The sequence below is a fragment of the Rhipicephalus microplus genome, chromosome 7, assembly GCF_043290135.1.
Source record: "Rhipicephalus microplus isolate Deutch F79 chromosome 7, USDA_Rmic, whole genome shotgun sequence".
In the NCBI taxonomy this organism is placed as follows: Eukaryota; Metazoa; Arthropoda; class Arachnida; order Ixodida; family Ixodidae; genus Rhipicephalus; species Rhipicephalus microplus.
The window spans coordinates 13,494,084-13,517,334 of NC_134706.1; the positions used below are offsets into that span (position 1 = coordinate 13,494,084).

General features: G+C 48.7%; 1 protein-coding gene across 2 annotated transcripts in view; it reads right to left on the reverse strand.

Annotated features, from left to right (window-relative positions):
- Positions 1-3,203: 3,203 nt before the first annotated feature.
- Positions 3,204-23,251, reverse strand: part of LOC119179992 (fatty acid synthase-like) — an 81,356-nt gene continuing 61,308 nt past the window's right edge. The window contains exons 20-29 of one of the 2 annotated variants that reach the window (XM_075868702.1): positions 22,426-22,545; positions 20,752-21,107; positions 19,318-19,677; positions 16,463-16,667; positions 14,387-14,623; positions 13,977-14,207; positions 12,613-12,854; positions 8,170-8,430; positions 6,490-6,753; positions 3,204-3,378 (exon numbers count right to left, since the gene is read on the reverse strand). In XM_075868702.1, the coding sequence (XP_075724817.1) occupies positions 3,265-3,378; positions 6,490-6,753; positions 8,170-8,430; positions 12,613-12,854; positions 13,977-14,207; positions 14,387-14,623; positions 16,463-16,667; positions 19,318-19,677; positions 20,752-21,107; positions 22,426-22,545 (2,390 nt within the window). In that variant the 3' untranslated portion in view covers positions 3,204-3,264. Of the gene's footprint in view, positions 3,379-6,489; positions 6,754-8,169; positions 8,431-12,612; positions 12,855-13,976; positions 14,208-14,386; positions 14,624-16,462; positions 16,707-19,317; positions 19,678-20,751; positions 21,108-22,425; positions 22,546-23,251 lie in introns of both variants that reach the window. The other variant, XM_075868701.1, reaches the window with a different exon arrangement.

The following is a 23,251-nucleotide window of genomic DNA, read 5'->3' on the forward strand; positions in this document are numbered from 1 at the left end:
TCAAATCTCGGCTGCGGTAGCTGTGTTTCCGATGGAGGCGGAAATGTAGGCCCGTGTGCTCAGATTTGGGTACGCGTTAAAGAATTCCAGGTGGTCGAAATTTCCGGAGCCCTCCACTACGGCGCCTCTCATAATCATATTGTCACGGGGTCGTGACGTGGCCGAAGACAGGAGACTTCGTGTTGGGGTTTAACTGTTTATTTGGGCGAACCTGTGCCCGGTAAACGGAAAGTCCAATTACAGCAGCAGTCTCGCACAGATAGCAGTCTCGGACTGACAGCGGCGAACGGAGCGTCGGCCTTCGATCAACAACTGACAAGCGGCGAAGCGCGTCGGCATTTATACTCTTGCCGTCGAATGTTCTAGCGTTATCGCTGGCGGTGGCGTAGGTTCCAGAACAATCTGTACCGTTCGCACAGTGGGCGTGATCTTATCGAAATGATCTACTACAGTCCGGAACCTTCTAGAAAACTGCAGGCGCGGTCTGCACTAAGAATCGTGTGGCGTCTTGGGACGATAACAAAAACTTGGGAAATGGAACGTGGCATTGCCCCCCTCTGAAAAAGGCATCGTCCCGATGCTTTAACTAAAGATGCTTTAACTAAAAGGCATCGTCCCGATGCTTTAACTTCGTTCGCCGCGAAGTTAAAGAAAGTTAGGACAGCTTGGAAAGGCCCTGAAATCCGCACAGCCGGAGGTCATCTCGTAACGCCTGCAGGAATCTGCACAGCGAGAGTCACCATTAACGGCCGTATTTATCCTACAGACTTCGTAGTCCTACAGCGTTGCTCGAGAGATGTCATCCTTGGCATGGACTTCTTATGCCTCCATGGTGCTGTCATCAACCTAAAAACAAAGTCGATAACGTTATCCACAGAAGAAGCACTACCGCCGCGCACGCCGTCAGGACACCATGCCTTGAATGTGCTGGAAGAACAAGTCACCATTCCGCCTCGCTCAAGCGTCATTATTTCAGTCGGCGCTCCTAAATCACCTGACTTGGAAGGCGTCGTTGAAGGCAGTCAGCATCTGTTGGTCACCCGAAATATTTGCGTCGCAAGAGGAATTGCAGAGCTGCGGGGAGGCAAAGCAACGGTTATGCTCACGAATTTCAGCAATGAGTACAAACATGTGAACAAAGGAACAACGGTCGCATACATCGAAGAAATTGTCGAAGCCACCAGTGCTTTCGCCCTCGCCGATTCTGCGGAACCTGCTCAGAGGAACCAAGCCCCTCCTATAGCTTTCGACGTCAATCCCAGACTTCCGAACGATAAGCAAGAACAGCTCAAGGCCCTGCTCCTGCAATACGAAGATTGCTTTTCGTCGTCATCGAAAATTCGGCAGACCCCAATCACGAAACATCGCATCATAACCGAAGAAAATGCCAGACCACTCCGTCAGAGTCCGTACAGGGTTTCGACGCGAGAACGTGAGGCCATGAAGAGACAAGTTGATGAAATGCTGCGGGATGACATTATCCAGCCGTCCAAGAGTCCATGGGCATCCCCCGTGGTGTTAGTGAAGAAAAAGGATGGGACCCTACGTTTCTGCGTCGATTATCGCCGCCTGAACAAAATCACAAGAAAGGACGTGTATCCTCTCCCACGAATAGACGACGCACTTGATCGGCTCCATAACGACAAGTACTTTTCGTCAATGGACCTCAAGACTGGCTATTGGCAAATCGAAGTCGACGAAAGAGACCGAGAGAAGACGGCGTTTATAACACCGGACGGCCTCTTCGAGTTTAAGGTGATGCCCTTCGGCCTTTACCCAGCACCTCCACCAGATGTCACGGGGTCGTGACGTGGCCGAAGACAGGAGACTTCGTGTTGGGGTTTAACTGTTTATTTGGGCGAACCTGTGCCCGGTAAACGGAAAGTCCAATTACAGCAGCAGTCTCGCACAGATAGCAGTCTCGGACTGATAGCGGCGAACGGAGCGTTGGCCTTCGATCAACAACTGACAAGCGGCGAAGCGCGTCGGCATTTATACTCTTGCAGTCGAATGTTCTAGCGTTATCGCTGGCGGTGGCGTAGCTTCCAGAACAATCTGTACCGTTCGCACAGTGGGCGTGATCTTATCGAAATGATCTACTACAGTCCGGAACCTTCTAGAAAACTGCAGGCGCGGTCTGCACTAAGAATCGTGTGGCGTCTTGGGACGATAACAAAAACTTGGGAAATGGAACGTGGCATTATCGTGGTTTTGGGACGTTAAACCGTGCGTATCATTCAATCAATCCTACCTGCCTTGTCATGCGGTCACACGCCCTTTGCGCCTTGTCTCCCGTGACTACGGTTCGTAATCGGCTGATCTCACTTAGCTTTCTGCGTTTGCGTCTGCGCAAGTGGCGATAACAGCGTGTGGGCGGAAAGTATGAAATCCTGATAAGCTAAACCCACAGTGCTCACATTGTCGGCTTGCTTTATGAAGAAATATGTGGCAAGGAGGAGACAGCGCCTGTACTGAAAATATAAGGAAGACACACACACACACATAAGAAACACTCCCTCCTGTTGAATGGTTCGGAATGGTTCAGGAATACTTCAGAATTGAATTCCGGGATGTCACATCAATATTACGGACGACCTTATTACGAGACATTACACTGTACAGCCCATATTCTGACTACCAACGTAGTGCGTTCTTTTTTCAACGTGCAATGAAATCTTATCACCGGTAACACTAGGTATCACAATTACCTTTCATGTGAACATGCAGCACTGATGAGTCCGAACGCCCCTTTTTATTATTGGTATATAACGGCACCATACTCTCTTTTGTGTTATGACTAACAGGCCCCAGCCACACATTGCAGCAACGAAATTAGAAGGCAAAATTCTTGTATCAGTACCGCTTTCACGTTACGCCTATCGTCTTCCTTCATAATTTTGGCGTGTACCCAACAAAGCAGATTAACCAATTACCACACCTACCGGGTTCAGTTAAATGGTTCGACTGAAATTTCCTCGTCCAACTTCATTGCACGTTATTTGCTTGTTTGGTTTATCTGTAGAAACTTTTTCGCCATCCGGTCCTTGGATATACCCCGTGGTGACGTCGAGGTCTCTCATCTTCACTTCCTCGCGGTTCTGCGATAGCTCAGAGTTGTCTTCGAGACGACCATACACCAAGAGTGAACGAGCGACGATATATGGTGTCCTTTTATTTGCTATATGAGGAACAACAACTGTCAATGCGAAAAGGCATAGCTTTTTCTTTATTCGTTTGTTTATATGACTTTGTCGATTCTCCTCGCTACCGCTGCAGTTTGCGGCAGATAATCTCCGCGCATTTCTGTGCGCCCTCTCCAAGTATGAAGTCTTCGTGAGCACCGTCCACGACGATGACCTCGACATTGCCTTCGCAGCACTGGCAAAAAGAAGAGAAATTATAAGAAAGGAAAAAAAATGTTGGGAAAGGTGCGCGTCATGTGCAATGCCGTCGTGGATAGGCTACCCAATGCAGATACTGCAAGCGGTGTCCATCCGAAACGAATTGTAGCTGGCGTCCTTATTCGATTTCATTCTGTGTTTTCGGGCAAAATAAGCCTCAAGTGCTTCATTAATCGCGCAATTGCACCATTGTCGTCGGCGTTCCCAGGTATCATGGATAAGGAGCAGAGTGCAGATGATAAGGAGAGAGTGCAAAAGAGGAGGAGAAAGGATAGAGAGAGAGAGAGGATAAGCAACATTGTGCAGAAACTTGCGCAGTGCTCCTTCTAACGTACGCACATTATCATATGTTACATACGTTCGCCCACAACTAGAGCATGCATCATCCGCATGGTCACCACATCGAGATCACCTTGTCCGTATGTTGAAAGCCATCCAGAATAGGGCAGCGAGATTGATCACTGCGAACTACGACTATTGTTCGAGCATCGTCCTAATAAAACAAGACCTTGCATTTATGCCACTGGATCAACGCAGCGTCATTGCCCTTTATTTATGTTTATTCTATGGGTATACCTACCGTAATGAATTCCGCTGCTGGCCGCTTCACCTTCCTCTGCGCCCAACTTGACGTATTCACAACGCACGTAGTTTCATGCGCATTCATGGCCACACAGTGGCTAACTCATCAACATTACCTCGAGCCACATCACATTGAAACGACCTTTCAGATCACATCGTATCCATCTCCAATCATGAAACTTTTCGTGATAACCTGACTTTGGTGCGTTTTAATATTTTATAACTTTGCTGTATTTTGCTGTTTATCATTTGTTTTGTTTGTTTCTTTTCCGTTTGCTCTTTTTTTAACTTTTTGTCTATTTATTATGCACTGTATATACTGACACCCCCATGACTCAATGCCCCATAATGAGCCTGTGAGGCATTTTGTTTTGAACAAAATAAAAAAAATGATGAAGAATGTCATCATCGCGTGGTGACGTCTCAATGTGGCGTTATCATGGCGTCATAGATTGCCAAATGTCGCACTTATGACGTCACGTGGCATAACGTCGCATTATGACGTCATCACGCGACTTCATAGCTTGCTCAAAAGCAGTCCGATCACGGAGGCAATGCGAAACCACGTGAGGTGCCTCCAGTCTTGGAGGCAATGCTAAACAACGCTCAGTGCATAAAGCATTCGAATGATGGCAAGACAGGGTCAATATATCGACTGTAGAAGATGTATTTCACTTTCACTTTCGAGTCGTGTTAAGTGCATGTACAGGGTAGCCTAAGCATTTTTATTGTGATAGCAATTATATGGACAATCTCAGCTGGATTTTGCCGCCGGCGTCGGCATCGCCGTCATAAACAATATATGTATACGTATCTATATATATGAACGTGCAGGAAAGAAAAAAATAATCCAGGAAAAGACTCTAGCACCCGAAATCGAACCTCTAACCTCTGAATTCTGAGTGCGAGGCGTCAACCACTGAGCCATGAAGGAGCACCTCCTTGAGCTTTCAAAGGGCAAGCTATTTATATCTTCCTCTTACTGCTGGCGATGGGAATCTCGGGGGGAACTACTATCATGTTTTCAGCTTTACCAGCGAGATGGCGCAATGAGCGCGCGTCGCCAGATCATCATGACGCGGTGGTGCGCGCTCTTATCTCCCACGCGTACTTTGCCCCGCAGAGAGGGGTCGTTCTCGCATGCGCTCGCTTATCTCGCGGTGGGGACAACCGTAAACCTTGGGCTTTCACCGGAATGATTCTGTTGTATTTACCTGGCCCACAATGGTCACTGAACTCGTTCCACAGTCTCCGTTTGCGAAAAGGGAGCGCTTTTCAGACGCAGCCAAATAACAACCGAGACTCTTATTCACGTTCATCTGTATTTGTGAGCACGTTTCGCGCGTCATTTGTGCGTGAGAAACGCGGGCATGTTTCGATCTGCTTGCCATTCTTCGCGAGACCTTCCCATTTGTCGCTATCGCGTTCATTGCTTCGCCTTTGCGGCAAAGCTGAGACTTTTATTTTTATTCGTAATATTTGGTGGCCTGACCGATACACCTTCGAAATACCGCAGCAATCAACATCATCTTAAATGCATAACAAAAATAATTTCGTTATTTAAAAAAAACGGGACGAAATGTTTTCCTGTCGACAGTGCTTCCGTTAGTGGTTGGGAGGATGAAGGAAGAGAAATTTTTCGAGGGGTCGGTTTCTTTGTCGGACACAAACAACGGACAACTAAAAGAACATCGAAAAAAGTTTTGCACCTTGTTTTTTTTTAATAGCTAGCTTATCACCAACTTATCACGGCTGGAAACCTTGTTTCGGCGAATGCGCGATGGTTATTAATTTATATACGTTTTTCGGAGCGCCCAGCCGCACTTCCGATTTCAATGCGCCGGTTTCAATGCTTTTTAGTACGGGCGGCAAGGTGAACACAGATGGCCACGTGACCACACAAAACTGTGACGTAAAACCGCGCGCGACCGTGCGCCCCCACTGACAGCCACCACATGCAAAGCCGAAGGCACGGAGGAAGAAATCCCACGTAGCGCAAGTGCAAGCAACCAGCCAACACAAAGTCGTGACGTAGGTTCGTTTGCATTGTCGCCGCGTTGATGTCGGCGCCTAGAGGGCGGAGCATCTCGCTCAGTCGCACGGCATGCACTTCAAAATTATTTTAAGTATGTTCTAGGCTACACTTGCCCTTTATATCCAGTGGATGTGTCTGTTGTTACATAAATCTAATTCGCTCCTTATCTCGCCTTCGGTATTTTGTGTCAGTACTCCTTTAAGCCGAGAGGCATAGTTCGAAAATTTTCCAACTGCAGTATAACGATTTCGACCCAAATTGAAAGTAAATAAAGCGGACGAAAAAAAATCACCATATACTTCGAATCATACTCAGGGAAATTGTGGTTATTCGTCTATAGTTTAGTTCCTTTCTATCCGAAACGACAACCGATCGAAGCTTGTGGGTTCAGATTTCAGCGCGCCAAGAACCTCGCATGCGATCACGCTTGGTGCGTACATATCCAACCGACTCATTCACTGAAACCGGTACCTCAGAAAGACCGTAGTCGTATGTCAGGTCCTGCGCCGTTTTGGGAAGCCGGCTCGGCTTGAGGAGTAGCACGTCGCCGCTGTACTTGCTCCGGGGACGGTAGAGGCTGCCTGCCCGGCCAAACTCGTAAAAGCGTCGCATGGCGGCGCCCACTACGTCGCGCGAAGGTCGCGCCTCGTCCTGGCCGCAGGCGCTGAGGAGGACGTCGATGGCGGCTTCTCGCTTGTCCTCGATAGTGGAATGCTCGCTCAGCTGATGCCTTATCTGTGCGCAGAAGAGAATCAAAACTTGGCTGTTCGGTACCAGCCTCTGCAGCTCCTCTGTCTATGCCAAAGGGAGCGTCGCAATGGAACAGACAAACACAGACAGACCGAGATAGATTGACATCATAGAGTTAGATGCAGTAATACATATAGAGGAATCCGGTGCCAGTGTCGACGCGGGCTCCTTCAGGGGCGCTAGTATACTCTCATATAGGAGTGATGGGAAGTACAGGCTTCGGATGGATTCCCTTCTTGAAATTCGCGACGCTTGTTTGCCGAGTTTAAAACAAAGGGATATGAAATTATATCCCATTAAAACTTGCTTTATTTTTTGTACGTAAAACTCATTGCAAAAACGTTGCTGTAAGCATGAGGTAGAAAAAAAAACCTAGACTAATTTTACCACCAGGCTATGTATTATTTTGCCATTGCGTTCCAGATTTGGTATCAAGATATAAAGAATTATTTTTTTACAACAGTTGAAAACAAAGAAGCTTGTTCTTCCCTCCAAAGCACGTGATATTTATTTATGTCAATAACAGTTTACCTTTAGGATGACTGCCAGTTGGGCGTGTTGGTAAAGGTTCATGATGAAACAAGCGCAAAAATACACACACTCAGAGAAGACACAGACAAGCGCTTAACACAGACAAGTCCTCTCTGAGTGTGTGTATTTTTGCGCTTGTTTCATCATGAACAGTTTACTATTAGGTGAGAAACACCTGATGTTTCTTCTGCTGCAATGCCAGGTGCATCTGTCCAAGTTGCGTGCCCCCAAAGCCCCCCTTGCTTTGATGTGAAGTCGAGACAGAGAAGTGTGACGGTGTGTCAACTTAGCTTCGCCGTCCTCTGTCAGTCGATTTGAACGAAGTTTGGCAAGACGCCCTTAAAAAAACATGAACTCGGTGAAATATCCTGCACTGGCATGAAACGCTACATGCATGCGCAGCGGTGAGTGGTCGACGCTTCGCTTAAACGGTCACATACGACTTGTCAATCTCAAACGTCACAGCAAATCAAGAGACCTAACGGTCTTCAGCCTTTTTGAACGACAAATGCACTGCTTCAGTGCTTTACACCGCGTCCCACTGCCCACGATGCGCGAAGAGTGTGTTGGAAAAAAAGTGCTGAAACTGTCGAAAAAAAAGTTGTAGACAGTTCTTTAAATAGCCAAAGCAATCTAATACGAAGTCTGTACGCCCCATAATTTCCATGGGAGTACAAGAATCGCAACGCCAGATTTCTCTCCATGTATTATTACATGAAACTATATGATAGGCAGATAGGTAGGCCATGATAGGCAAATATGCGCAGAGACAACGGACAAATAGAGAGACAAATAGACAGAGAGGCAGGCAGGTAGCCAGGCAGGTAGCACGCTGAAGCCGGCCAAGAATCAGGGTTGTATATAGCGCACCTCAAAAACATCCAGGTCCAGGTACAAGCAGAGAAAACGAACCAGGAGGTCGGTCTCGTGTTCTTCCCGGCTGACCTCCGAGCGACTCCTTCGCTGAGCCGTGTAGCGGTCCATGAAACCAGGTGCTCCGTCTAGGAACGTCAAGCTACCGACGGACTCACCGGACGCCTGCATCTGTACGGCCATCTCGAAGGCAACCATGCCCCCGAAGGAGTATCCTGCCAGGTGGTACGGCCCTTCCGGTTGCACCTCGCGAATCCTCTGCAGGCATACGATAGCGCGCGTTCATTACTGCACGTAACTGCCGAACGGCTACAAGAAACAACCGCTATGTAAGAGCAGTAAGTACCACTGTACCACGCAAATATAATATGTGAACATGTGCCAGCCAGCTATGGTCGCCGACTTCCGTGACGTGGTCGCCTTTGTGACTGCTGTAAACCGTTAATTGTGGCGTACCGGTATGTTTCTGTGTCCGTGGTTTCAGGTTATATAACCCGAACGTTCTCAAAAATTATGTTCCGATCGCTACCCAAGTCGTATTATATCCACACAAATCCAGGAAGTTTGATTTTTTGTATGAGCGAGACAGTTATATTAGCAAACCACTCATACGCAAGCGTAGAGCCATAGGATGCGTCAGACGAACCCTCGCAGGGAACGGCTATCTTGGCATGTTCCCAGTGGTGTTCTGGGTGGATCGTGCACGGAATTCGTGGGCTGTCACCACGTATAATAGAGACGCATCCATATTAGCAAGGAGATAAACAGTAGAGGAGGAAGAAGCTTTATGCCAAAAAAAAAGGACAGATGCAGGCAGTTGTTGTCGGGCCCCAAGTCTAAGGCTGCGCTGGTACGAGCGGCTCGCTGGGCCTGGTCAAGCAAAGCTGTTTGGCTCTGCTCAGCTACTTCCGCAAGACATGGCTCCTAATGCCTGTGTAGCATGTTTGGATGGTTGGTAGCGTGTGGGTTGTCGATGTGTGTGGGCCTCTTGGTGCACTTTATTGTTATCTGGCCGAATGCCGGTGTGTTTGAACACCATGGACATATTTCTCTAAATTGGGTGGGATATATTCTACTTAGGAAAGCTATTGGTCTGCATGCGTCTACAATCCCTGCTTTGTTGGCGAGATAAAGAGAGAGACAGAACCTTACTGTATATCCTTGCTAGGGCCCCGGTAGGCTGTGGGTTGAAAGATTATTCTGGAAAGAAGCACCGGAACAGGGGACATAGACCTCGTAATGAATAGCGTCCGGCGTTCGTGTTCAAATTGTGGGGGCGCTGATATCCCCTGTAAAGTTGTTTGCGCGGCGTGGCGCAAATGTCGCGCCCAAAAGCCGCATTTCGAGTTACAACTACCGGGCGGTAGGTGGCGTTGTGTTCGCGGGCGTTGATCACCACTATCATCATCATCATGGTATAACGCCAACGGCGACAAGCCTTTGTTGCAGTGAGCGAGAAATAAGCTGGTCTTTTCTGCGCTTAGCGGTTGTCGCGAACGGTTGTCTTTAGCGTGGGTCCCCGGTGCGTGGCACCGCGGGTTGCGCGTCGGGGGCCCTGGTGGTAAGTCAAGCGTTGGCGACACCGCCTTGGGTGTGTTATTGTGCTTGTCATGTTTTGGGGTGTATGGTAATATTGTGTAAGGATGTCCTAGCGTGTTGATCACGATTTATGCTATAATGATTCGGCGGACCATATCGTCGTTCTAAAATTAGTTAAATAAATGCGTGTTTGGTTTGTTCCGACCACGCCTGCTGGGTCCGTTCATCCAAGAGCATGATGGTGCTCTCTCTCTCATAACGGGACCCACAAAACAACGCGACTTTTTGGAAACGGAGCAGTGCCACCATCTGTGTGCGACAGCTTTGCTTTGCTGTAGCTACGGCAGGTGGCGCAACCATTTCGTTGCGGTTACACCACAAGAGCTGCCTGCGTGTTATAAGCTATGCTCGAGATTCGAGCGTCGAGATAACACAAGCACTGCGCCGCTCAGTTGAGAAAAAACGTATCGAAAGTGTGCAACATATCTTATGTTTTCACCACACATGTGGCAAAATGCTACCGTACCTCGACAAAAGCCGCTTCTGGGCTAAGAAGCCCCTGGATAACAACTACGCGCTTTCGGCCTTTTGGTGAACTTTCCAGGTTATTTGTGAATCAGCACGTAGCTAAACCTGCCTGCTGTAAGCATTGTATTTTGAAAGTACAAAACAAACACTTGTAGTACACTGAATGTAAAAAAAGTAATACAAGCGGCAAAAAAGTAGTACGATTAAGTGAGTCTGAAAACGGAAAGCGTGAACCAAATTATCGAGTGAATTTGAATGTAATTATACCAAAGAGTGGAAAATTGTAAAATTACAGTTGTATGTTTAGTGAAGCTTGTTATTCATCTAGTCTGTTTGACCTACTCGAAAATTAAATTTTGTGAAACTATTCAGCCCATTAATAAACAGTATGAGCTCGCGCTTGTTCCAGTAGCCTCCTTATGTTGAATTCCTATGGAAGATCGCGAGCGCTGGGTCGGATTGCGAATGAAGTGCGCGGATCCGAGCAGGATCGCTCATCGCCAAATCTGCGTTTGGAACGCACTTGTCTCGACGGGAGCTCTTGGTGAGTGGAAATCTCGCGACGAAGCGCGAGAGGGTGCGAGAGAGCGCAAAGCGTTTTCCGGACATCCATCGGTGATTGGACGAAAGGCGGTCACACAGAATACGTCACTTGAACTTCCGGTCAAACCCACCGATTTCTCGCTCCATGGAGCAATCCGTGATCTGCGGTTGCTCTCAATCTGCCATTGGGAGCACACAATTCATGTGATTGCTCCGCTCAGAGCAGAAGAACTTGATCTGAATTCGCCATTGGAATTCAACATTAGAGAACGTGTCTATCTTTTTTTTTCACTCAACCTTTTATTTTAAACAATATATCTCGCGCTCAACTTGGTGTTGAGCGTATACGCCTTTGCACGCCTTTGCACGTATACACGCCTTTGCAAGTGCGCTACACCACAGGACTCTGAGATATGAGCTAGGCCCGCACTGCAATTACTGCGCGCATGGCAGGAGGCGACGCCTAGTCACGCTGCACGGCTCTCGCTTTTCGCATCAACGCCATACGTTACAATGGCGATTTGCGCAATATTTCACTGCCACACGACAAGTTTAAACGAGATAAAAAGGACCCAGATACGGGCACATGCGATGACCAACCCGTGCGACCGCTCGAAAGAGCTGTCCGAGAACCGGAGCAGCTAGCTTACGCGCGCATAAACAGAAAGTATCTCGAAACACTGAACGATGCACGCGTGTGCAGACGTCACTTCATAACAGGCAAGTTTTGTTTCCAAATCTCGTGCGGTGTTGTTACCCACCCACTTACGCGAAACACCCCGGACCAGGACACTACAGACACGGATGATTCGAATTTCGCAGTCGACACTGCTTCGCTGCTGCGGCTGCATAATGTCCTCGGCGATTCCCCTCGTCATGAGCGCAAAGAAAACGATCACGAATTCGAGCGTAATGTCAAGCGATCCACTGCACCAAACAACATGGCGCGGTCACTGGTGGTGGTGGTGGTGGTGGTAGTGGTTAGAAGAAAGAGGAAAAAGGCACCTAATTTCTGTCTGCCTTCAGGCGACACGGCGCAGTGCCTTATAGGGGTGGGGGGAAGGAGGGATAAAAGGAATATAGAAGGAAAATAGACGGAGAAGTAGACAGGCAAGCGACAGAAAAAGAAGGAGATAGGAAAGTGGGGATCCGGTCGAAGCAGTCCAAGGGCGGGGTGCCCCAATGCGAGAGCTACACGGCGTCAGGAGACCGCGGAGGGCGAACCAGTCGGCGGGAGCCTCGCTGGCGTTGGAGATCGCGAGGGCACAACCGTCCGGCTTGAAATCCTGCGAGCGAGTCGTATGTGCCCTGTGTGCTCGGTAATGGCGGACGGAAGGCAGGAACCGACGTAACATACAAGACGATAGGTATGGCGCGAAAACAAAACGACGACACAAAGACAAGAAGGACTCGAAAGACACGAGCGCTATGTCGTGTACTTCTTGTTTCTGTGTCGTTGTTTTGTTTTCGCGCTATAACTATCGTCATGTCATACCAACTAGCCCAAGCTGCCACACTTCTAAGTAACCTACAAGCTCTGTATAAATTAGGAATCAATATTGATGATATGTGGGATTTAACGCCCCAAAACCACCATATAATTATGAGAGACGCGTAGTGGAGGGCTCCGGAAATTTCTACCACCTGGAGGGGGGGGGCTTTAACGTGCACCCAAATCTGAGCACACGGGCCTACAGCGTTTCCACCTCCATCGGAAACGCAGCCACTGCAGCCGGGATTCGATCGCGTTACCTGCGTGTCAGCAGCCGAGTACCTTAGCCACTAGACCACAGCAATCAATATTATCAAGTGCAAAAAAAGACCACGTACCTGCACGTAGACGGCAGCCATTTTCTCGATGCTGTGAGTGGTGACGTCGGGCGTCCACTGAACACCAACGGCGCGCAGGCGCAGACACGCCGCAAGCTCCGACAGTGAGCCCACGTGACCTTCGATGGGATGCACGATGAACAGCGGCGTCGGTCCCTCTATGCCGTTTAACTCGACAATGACGCGGTCCGGTATCACGATTGCACCGAGTTTCTGCAGGACCACCACGCTTACTGCGCTACCTGCGAGCCATAGCGAGCTGATGTCGGCAACTGTATTTATGCGCAGTGTAAACTTTCATGAAAGGGAACACACGAACACGTGGCCCACGCGTTCAAGCGGGAGCGATAGCAACCACACTGCAGCCTCTATTCCTGTCATCTCGACCGGTCATTGGTGATATGGAACTGGTGGCAAGATAGCAACCGCCTCTCCTTCACGGCGGTGACGGAATTGCCTTGAAGGAGGAGGGGGTTGCAATCTTTCCGCCGGTTCCTTATCACCAATGACCAGTTGAGACGGCAGGATCAGAGGATGTAGTTGCTATCGCTCCTGGACGCGCTACAAGCAGCCGCTGGAGCGCGCGGGCCTTGCGTTCACGCGTTCCTTTTCATAAAAATTGACACTGTACAATTTGTTACATCACACTATTAATAGGAGGGGCAGCTATCGAAACCTTTCTTTATTTTTCGATGGTCTACTGTCGGTTTTTCAAACGATTATAGTGGTACGGTACGAAGAACTTTTATATAAAGTGTCCTGAGAAGCCTCACCCCTTGAATGTGCCACCACGGGGCACTTCTCACGTGGGTACAGTAACGCCCATATTCACAAACCCTCGTCGACTTCAAACTCGACCTCAACGAATCCTTGAGGACTGTTCCGAGTTGCAATTTAGGCAGCTCGAAAAAGTCTTGAGGTCGAGTTTCGAGTCGAGGAGCGCTTGCAAATACGGACATTAGACCTAGCATAATCACCACACCACAGGCTCTCTGGACAGCCCTAGGTTGATGTTGATATTCCAAGCTCTTGAGGACCCAGCTGCATTCTGTGAGGTTTTTATCCTCACATAACGAGGGACACCGCCAAAGCGTGTGCTCTAATCACACGTTACCCCGCAGTGACGGCTTTACGATCTGAAGTCACTTGGGTGTGAATCGTGCATGGTTCAGATAAGAATTAGTCAGAAGCATCCTCGTCCCTACCTCCTCCTCGTCCCTACCCATGCATTGTCCCGGCCCTTGCAGTAGACAATTTCTTCACTGTTGCTCGCAAGCTGAGTCTAAGACACCTGTCTTGGGCGAATGCATAATGAGTTTTTCTGGAGCGATTCATAACCTAGCCTATACAGCTGTTCATCTCACCTTTATCCCTGCCAGGGTCGGTAACGTCTCCAGGTGGCGTGGCAAATCCTTCAGTTCTCCCTTCGCTTATGTCTCGAAGACGGGAGACGGTCAGTTGCCGAATCTCTTGCATGGACAAGGTGAGGTCGTAGTCTCGCTCCAGGAGCTGCCTCAGCTCGACGCTCATGAGCGAGTCGATGCCCAACTCGCCGAGGCTGATGTTCGGGTTGAGACTCGAAGGGTCCTTGATGCCTGGATGAAAACGAGGCGACAGCAGAGGCGTCCCGCGACAAAGATTCTGTAAGATCGCAGCCTGTGTGACGCTGCACTAACGTGACGACGTGGTGCATGTGTCAGTTCTGTGAAAAAGAGCTTGAATTTTCGCAGCATTTAAGGACGGTGATGAACAAATATAAGACACCACTTCTTACCAAGGATGTGCGCGGCACTTAGTAAAAGGTCCCGCTTGTCCTTGGGATCACTCCGGGACGACGGGTCATCCTTGACGAAACTCGAGACGACCGGGTGCTTCTGGCTAAGGAAGCAGTCCATCACTTCCATGCAGGAAGATATTCGTTGGGCCACGGATCCGCCGATGACCAAGTCATTGCCCATGATGTCGTGGACAATGCCGACGTCGCCTATAGCACCCCACTGAATGGCCAGGCCTGTAAAATGCAAAAAAAACAGATCACTTGTACTACCCGGAATACGGAAGTGAGAGAAGCTACTAGTGTGGCCTTCCTCGTAGAGTGATTGAGACTGTAGGGAATTTATATATTGTCAAGGGCGAATATGAAATATGAATTATATTTCTTGTAACAAACAATATTATCAAGAATTACCATATTGATCCAACATAGACACATACAGCCAAATATTTTATATAATCTTGTTGACGGATGTCTCAAAACGAATTCATGAAGTGTTTTATGTGTGTTTATATATATATTTGCTACGCATTCCTTTGTACTGATTATGTCCCCCCCCCTGCGTAATGCCTACATGACGATGTAGGTAATCGTTCAATAAATAAATAAATGCATAAATAAATAAATATATAAATAAATAACAATCACATTTCTTTCGAAAATACAAAAAGACGCGTCCTTCGTTTCTCCTCCAAATAGTCTTGTCTGCGAAAATGTACCTCACGTCATTCTGCCACGTCGGCGAAAACAAACATCTGTATGTTTACTTTCACGCCATTTACTTTTTTCTTCGACACGAAAACGCTGTTCAATTCCTCAAGCTAACCGGTTAGCCGAAGACGGTTGCTCTGCGTTTTTTTTTCGTGTGCATACGCGATTGGCAATAACCAAGTCATTATTATTGTAAGATCTCAGATATGGTATATTCGCCTACGCAACCAATCTCGAGTATGTGCACTCAGTCATCGTGAACCGACGCAACCCGAACTGGCCCACTAGCCCGAGTAGAATAACGGTGAATAAGTTCTAGTAAGCGGGACTAAACATTTTATAAAAGTACGGCTTTTACTGTGCGCCCACAAAGAAGCCCCGAAATATTGAACTCATCCCCCGACAGCGAATGCTGGCCCCGCCGCAGTGGTCTAGTGGCTAAGGTACTCGGCTGCTGACCCGCAGGCCAAGGGATGGAATCCCGGCTGCGGTGGCTGCATTTCCAATGGAGGCGGAAATGCTGTAGGCCTGTGTGCTAAGACTTGGGTGTGCGTTAAAGAACCCCAGGTGGGCGAAATTTCCAGAGCCCTTCACTACGGCGTCTCTCATAATCATATATGGTGGTTTCGGAACGTTAAACCCCACATATCAATCGATAGCGAATGATGCAAGAGAACCTCGTCTGCTTGCCCGCACAATGACCGCAAGCTTTCTGGAGCTCTCGAATAGTGTCAGTAAACCGTCGGCTACCCAACGTAGATCTCGTTTCATCATCATCATCATCACCACCATCATCATCATGCTCATCAGCCTGACTACGTCCACTGCAGACAGACCTCTCCCATGTTCCGCCAGTTAACTTGGTCCTGTGCTTGCTGCTGCCAATTTATACCCGCAAACTTCTTAATCTCATCTGCATGCACCTAACCTTCTGCCTCCCCCTACCCCGCTTGCCTTCTCTGGGAATCCAGTTAGTTACCCTTAATGACCAGCGGTTATCTTGTCTACGCGCTACATGCCCGGCCCATGTCCATTTCTTATTCTTGATTTCAGCTATGGTATCCTTGACCCCCGTTTGTTCCCTAATCCACTCTGCTCTCTTCTTGTCTCTTAAGGTTACACCTACCATTTTTCTTTTTATTGCTCGTTGCGTCGTCCTCAATTTAAGCTGAACCCTCTTTGTAAGTCTCCAGGTTTCTGCTCCGTAGCTAAGTTCCCGGCCCGTGTCCATTTAACGCCTTCCAAAGCCAGCCACCCTCTCTCGTAGGCTGTGTATCTCCACGCAGAATTACGGACGTTGCGCATTTCTACGGAAGGGCTAACAGTGTACATCGTCCTGAGCCGGAGACATGGAGGGAGACTCACCAGGCAGTCCGTCCGCCACGCGGCGCTCGCAGACACGCTCCATCGCGGAGTTGGCGTATCCGTAGTTCGTCTGGCCGGCGTTGCCACGACCGCAGACTAGCGACGAGAAGACGACAAAGTGGTCCAGTTCGGGACACAGCGCACGCGACGCCTCGTCCAGGCGTTGCGTGCCGAGGATTTTGGCACTGCACACGGCCTCGTAGGTCTGCGCTGATTGGTTCTCGATGAGAGCATCCTGTAGTACCTATACAGTCGCCGCAATATATATCCGTCCGAAACTGCTTTAACAGGTATTACCTAAACACGAGCCATTCCAAGGGGCTTCTTTCTTATCGCTTACGTCAAGCTATTGTATTGAGATAGCAATTAATATGGACACTCTCGGCTGGATTTTGCCGCCGGCGTCGACGTGGGCGTCGATGTATCTATATATATGAATCTATATATATGGAAACGCAAGAAAAAAATCCAGATAAAGAAAGCACTCCGGCGTGCGGAATCGAACGTAAAAAAACCTTTGCGTCGTGAAAGCGAGGCGGACGGAAGTCAAAAACCACTGAGCTACCCCGGAGCACATTCTTCAACGTTCAAATAGAAAACTACTTATATCTACCACTTACCGCTGCGCATGAGCATCTCGGACGGAGGAGGGGGGTTGTGTTTTCAGCATTACCAGCAAGATGGCGCAATGAGCGCGCGTCACCACATCGCGCGGCGGCACCCACTCCAATCTCAAACGCGTACTTTGCCCGGCTTAGAGAAGGGGAGCGACGCTCCCTCACGTGCCCTTATCTCGCGGTGGTGAGGAGGGGACGGTCGTACGCCTTGGCTGGCCTCGGGCTTTACCTGGAACGATTCTGCTGTAGTTACCGGGTGCACAAAGGTGACTGCAATCTTTGTAGTCTCCGTTTGCGAAAAGCGCGCGCTCTTCAGACACAGCAAAGTAACAAATGAGACGCTTATTCGCATGCATCCGTAACTGTGAGTACGTTTTGTGCGTAATTTGTGCGTGAGGAACGCGGGGCATGTTTCGATCTGCTTTCCATTCTGCGCGTGACCTTTCAATTTGTTGCTATCGCATTCATTGCTTCGCCTTTCCGGCAGCGCTGTGACTTTTTTTTACAGTCACCAGGGCGCAGCAGTTGTTCACGCCGCTCTGGCATTATGATCCCTTCCCACCTTGAGATCGTCACAACTGGGTTTTCTATAGCGCACCAATTTTAAGAGTATACTCTTTACCAATTTTAAGCGTATACTCTTCACCAATTTTAAGAGTATACTCTTAAAGTTGGTGCGCAGTTTCGAGCTCTACTGAGCTACTGAGGAACCATGGCCTTGCCAATACGGTTTGGCGGGCTCTTTAACGTCCCAGGTGAAGGAAGATTTGCGTACATTATCGTGGTCGTACGGCCAACAATCGTCAAAAATGCGACAAAGTGGGATCGGACATTAACATGCATAAGAGTGCGCACAGGAAAGGGCAGGGAGGTAGGGCTTCCCTAGTCACCTAAAGGGGGGGGGGTGAAATCAGCCGGATATATAGACATAATATGGAGGGGGGGGGCGCTGCGACTCGGGGGAGGGCGCATAGTCAGCCCCATATATTAGAATAATAAGGAGTGGGGCGTTGCAACGAACCTTCGCCCTCCCCTCCTAAGGGGAACATTGCGCAAGCCTATAGGTCCACATGATTAAGCAGGAGTCAAAGATATCGACTGCGAATCCTATTTGCCTGACAACTTCGTATCTTGCTTATTTTATTTACAGAATACTGCGGTCGAAAGACCAAGCAGGGGGACATAATAAAAAGTGATTCACAATGTAACCTAAATAAAAGAAAGTTCAAGCAATAAAAACATGTTAAGGCAGTAGAACACAGGATAACATTTGAACAAAGTTAAATGGCAGCAAGAATTTTTTCTTCAGTACTGACGTCATTTTTGTCGATTCTCCATGTTTCGGCTAAACCTTTGACTGTTGACGTAGTACCGCGCAGCTGCGAACTTCCGAACGCGTCTGAGACGACTGAGACACATCGAACGAAAGAACAGTAGGTATGCGGTTGTAGCACCCGAACTGCAGAGACAAGAGCGTTCTCATAGTTCCATGGTTCGCGCTTCGAACTATGCGGCTTTTCTTTGGGCAAGGCCAGACGGACGCACCTCAGTTTATGCTTGCGCTCCGGAAGCTCAAGGTTAACCCGAAGCGATGAACAACCATGGCCACTGCCTTTCTATGCTCTCACATTTCTTTCTAAGTATTCACATGTCTTGCAAGTCCTGGCTAACTGTTTTTGTGACGCATCATTGCTCTTTATTTGACAGTAAATATGTTAGGCTACACGGGTTGGTTGGTGCGAGTATTCTCGGCCATTTCGGAAACGCAAACACCGTGGAGAAGAGGCACAACCTGCATACTCTCTTTCTCTCTCTATGTCTGAGCATACTCCTATAGGATACTCCTATAGAAGATACGGGCTGGTTAGTCCGAGTATTATTGGCCGTTCTGGAAGTGCAAACTCCGTGGAGAAAAGGCACAACCTGCATACTCTCTCTCTGTCTGTGTGTCTGAGCATACTCCTATAGGATACAGTGGCGTTCTCACACGGGTTTACACTCTTGCAGACAGCTGCGTTCTGACGGACTTTCCACACAGTATCAACCTCGTCACTCAGAGAGCGCCTCTCGTCGGCTCACCTTATCCACTGAGCATCTCCCTCACCACTCCCTAGGCTACACTGCGCATCAAGATATCGAGGCCAGCGCTGAGCGAACACCTGCAGACGTCGAAGGATCGCCCAAGAGCGGCTTCGCTATCAAAAGCCACTCGCTTTCAAGCGTTCGCGGTCAACTCACCACAGCCAAGTTGAAGATTCCGCCGACTGGTCCCATCGCTGCGGCTTCCTCAACGATTCGCCGCACCCCTTCCTCCGTAGAGACTTCTGCGGTGCTGACGAGCACGTCGGCGGCGCGACGCCATCGCTGCAGGCACAGCCGCTGGTACCCGGTTCGAACGCCTGTCCTGGACGTCAGGACTAGCTTGCGACAACCGCGACTTGTCACCATCCACTCGGCAAGTTCGAGACCGAAGCCTCCCAGCCCTCCGACGATCACGTACGACTTGTGTGCGTAAAAGTACGGACGTGCTGCGACTTCCAGCGCGAGAGGCGAGGTCGGTGACGAGGACGAGTCAATCTTGGTCTCTTCAACACGGATCTGCGAATGGTGCAAGTCATTCTAGATTTTTTACAGAATAGAATAACCACCTCCGTTTGCGGCTGCAGCACGGGAGTAGAAAGACTGACGTCACTGCCTCAACAGAGCCTTTTTCAGAGGTGATGGTTCTTCATTACAACAACCCAAATTTCATTATGGCAGCGTCTAGAGAAACTTATGTAAAAAGGTGTCTAGCTTTATTATTCGACGTACCCGAGAATAAACCGTAACTTTATCTTAGCGGCTTGGGCACAGCACGGCAATGCTCAAATGCGTAGGTTCGATTTCAGGTCAAGGGGGCAACATTCTGACGGAGGCTAAATGCAGGAACAGCCATGCGGTTGTGTTTAGGCACGCGTCACAAGCAGGTCGAAATAAGTTCGGAGTGCCCCACTTTTGCGTGCCTCATACAATACCATGCTCTTTACTCGTAAAGCTTGTGTCTTTTTCTTACTCGTGGATACTGATGCTCACATATTCCTGGTAAAACCTGAGATATGGACGAACGAAAAACATCCGTAGACTTGCCGACCATGCGCCATAGGTTCATAACACACAACACGTTTAGCATTATGATTACACGTGCTCGTTTCATAAGCACACAGCAATGACTGAAGCACGTTAATAGACACAGGAGACACGCTGACTGGCAACAAAGTTTAGTGCATATATATAGTTTAATTTGAACGCACGTAACTTATGACAGGAGTGTGTGCAGGATAAACTACGCATAATGTGCGACGAACACCACTGACGTCTTGCAACAGACTACCTCTATCGTCCAAGCGGTCGCGTCCACCTTTTTTTCGTCCTAACCGTTTTATATGCTTTATTACTCTTTTCTTGCGCCGAAATTCCATTTTTCCTGCCTTACAAAGTAAGCATTATACTGATCTTTGCAGTGTATCTTCAAGTACAGATGAACTGCCCGTTGTACGCAAGATTTTGTCAGATTTAGTTGGACGTCCACAGAGCAACCAAGTCGGCCTTATAATCCGATCTGTACGCGTGATTCGTGAAACGCGCGACAACGGAACGTGAGTACGGCGTGACAATGCAGGCAGCCGTACTTACCTGGATCACAACTTTGCCCACGTGCTTCCCCGACGCCATAAACCTGAAGGCCTCCTCGGCGTGGTCCCTCGTGAAGCGGATGGCATCCAGCGGTCGCACGACGCCCGAAGCGATGCCCTCAACGAGTAGATCGGCGACGCGGCGCCAGTCTTCCATCGCGGACGGATCGTCCCCCAGCAGGCTGTCCAGCATGATGCCGTGGAAGGATACGTTCTTGAGGAACACCGACATGCCCAGCGAGGAGTTCTTGTACAGGTCGAACTTGCCGATTTCCAGGAATCGTCCGCGGGGTGCCAGACATCGGACGCTTGCCTGGAGCTTGTCCTCCGCCAAGGAGTTCAGGACGAGGTCCACCCCTGCGAAGCGCAATGGCGCCTCAAATTTCCGAGGCCTCAGATGCCTCATCGAAAGCTTAAAATTGAATGTCCCGCGTCAACACGAATGCGCGGAGCAAGAAATCATCATCACGTGATGACGGCACATTATGACACCAGGATGTCATCACAAGTGTCGCCGATATATGACGTCATCATGACACCGCCTGATGACGCCATCATATGCCGTTATCACTTTAATCAACGACAGATCGACCTTGAAGGCAGTTCAGAGCCACGTTAGATGCCGAAACCTTTTGGGAGGAGGCGTATCAATACAATGGACCAAGGAGAAAATGGAGAACGCGCACAAGTATTTGGCGTTATTGCGAAATACTAGTAGTCATTCCCACACGTTATACGCAAGCATTTCGTTTTGCAAGGCACGCATGTACTTTATGTGGTGAGTACATGATTGTGTCAGTATGACACTAGGTGTAATCGTTGTACCGTCCATTCGCCAAAATCATTTCAATTTGGATGTCACTTTGTCGTTGAAGCACTCTGCTGCAGTTCAAGCACATCACATGTAATCACAGCAAGGAACCTGCTAGCTCAACGTTTTCATGCCTATTTTTACAATGTATACCTGAAATCGGAACAGCGTGCGTGAAACATCTTTACAGCACTCATGCGACGGCCGCACCGCAATTTGGCTGACCAATTTTATTAACTGTGCTACATATTATGGCTAACTAGAAAAAGAAATTCAGATACCCCTACATGCGAACATTAAAGCAGTCCACTTCAACTCACTATCCAGACAGTTTTTTTTCTTAGTATAGCCACCGAGCATGAGGTATATACTTGGTTCAGTCACGCAACACTACTGCTATTGTTGAAGGGCGTAGTCACGGGGTGGTACACCATGCATGGAGGCACGTGCGAACCCCCGCCACTCCGTAAAAAAATGTTTCTGTCATATAGGTTAAATAGCACAAACTGACACTAGACCAACTCTACCTGCTCGGTTTACGCTTCACATCAATTAGGTACCACCCGTAACCCGCTTTCTGCCTACGCGCCTGCATCGTAGTAAAGGAACAACTGGACATGACGTGCCCTGTCAAAGGTGTACCCCTTTTTGTAGTATTTTGTCTTGTGCTCCCGTCTTTCGCGCTGTTTTGAATTTAGACAACTCACCCAGACTTGCATTCTTTTACAAATGAAACCAAAGAAAAAAAAGCTACCATACACTATACACGGGGGTTGCAGGAGAAATACGACACCACGATGAAAATTTTCACTGCCTGGCTGATACTATAGATGCCGCCGGGACACAACGTTTCGGTGCACTCACCCCGCCCTTTGGTCTGTAGACGGACGTGTTCTTCGAAGGACACGTCGCGAGAGTTGCCGAAGTGCCGGTCTTCCAGTTGGGGGAACCGACGCTTCAGGTATTTGCGCTTCTGTTCATTCCCTGCAGAATAGAAGAGGCACAATAAAAAAAAGAGTACACGCGTCGCTACCTTAGGCGAGTCCAGAAGACTGTAGCCACGTCATGTGGCTCTCCTTAAAAAGACACGTTGACTCTCTCTTGGGTCAAACGACTCTACAACAAGAGTGTAAGCATTTCCAGATGGTGTTCGCGCGCCTTTTTAAACAGGTCATACACGTGACATTATGACACGTGACATCATTATGACGGGTAGATTGCCACTATCCCTCAAGAGGAAGGTATATAACAGCTGTATCTTGCCGGTACTTAGCTACGGAGCAGAAACCTGGAGACTTATAAAGAGGGTTCAGCTTAAATTGAGGACGACGCAGCGAGCAATGGAAAGAAAAACGGTAGGTGTAACCTTAAGAGACAAGAAGAGAGCAGAGTGGATTAGGGGACAAACGGGGGTTAAGGATATCATAGTTGAAATAAAGAAGAGGAAATGGACATGGGCCGGGCATGTAGCGCGTAGACAGGATAACCGCTGGTCATTAAGGGTAACTAACTGGATTCCCAGAGAAGGGAAGCGGGTTAGGGGGAGACAGAAGGTTAGGTGGGCAGACGAGATTAAGAAGTTTGCGGGTATAAATTGGCAGCAGCAAGCACAGGACCGGATTAACTGGTGGAACATGGGAGAGGCCTTTGTCCTGTAGTGGACGTAGTCAGGCTGATGAGGATGACGATG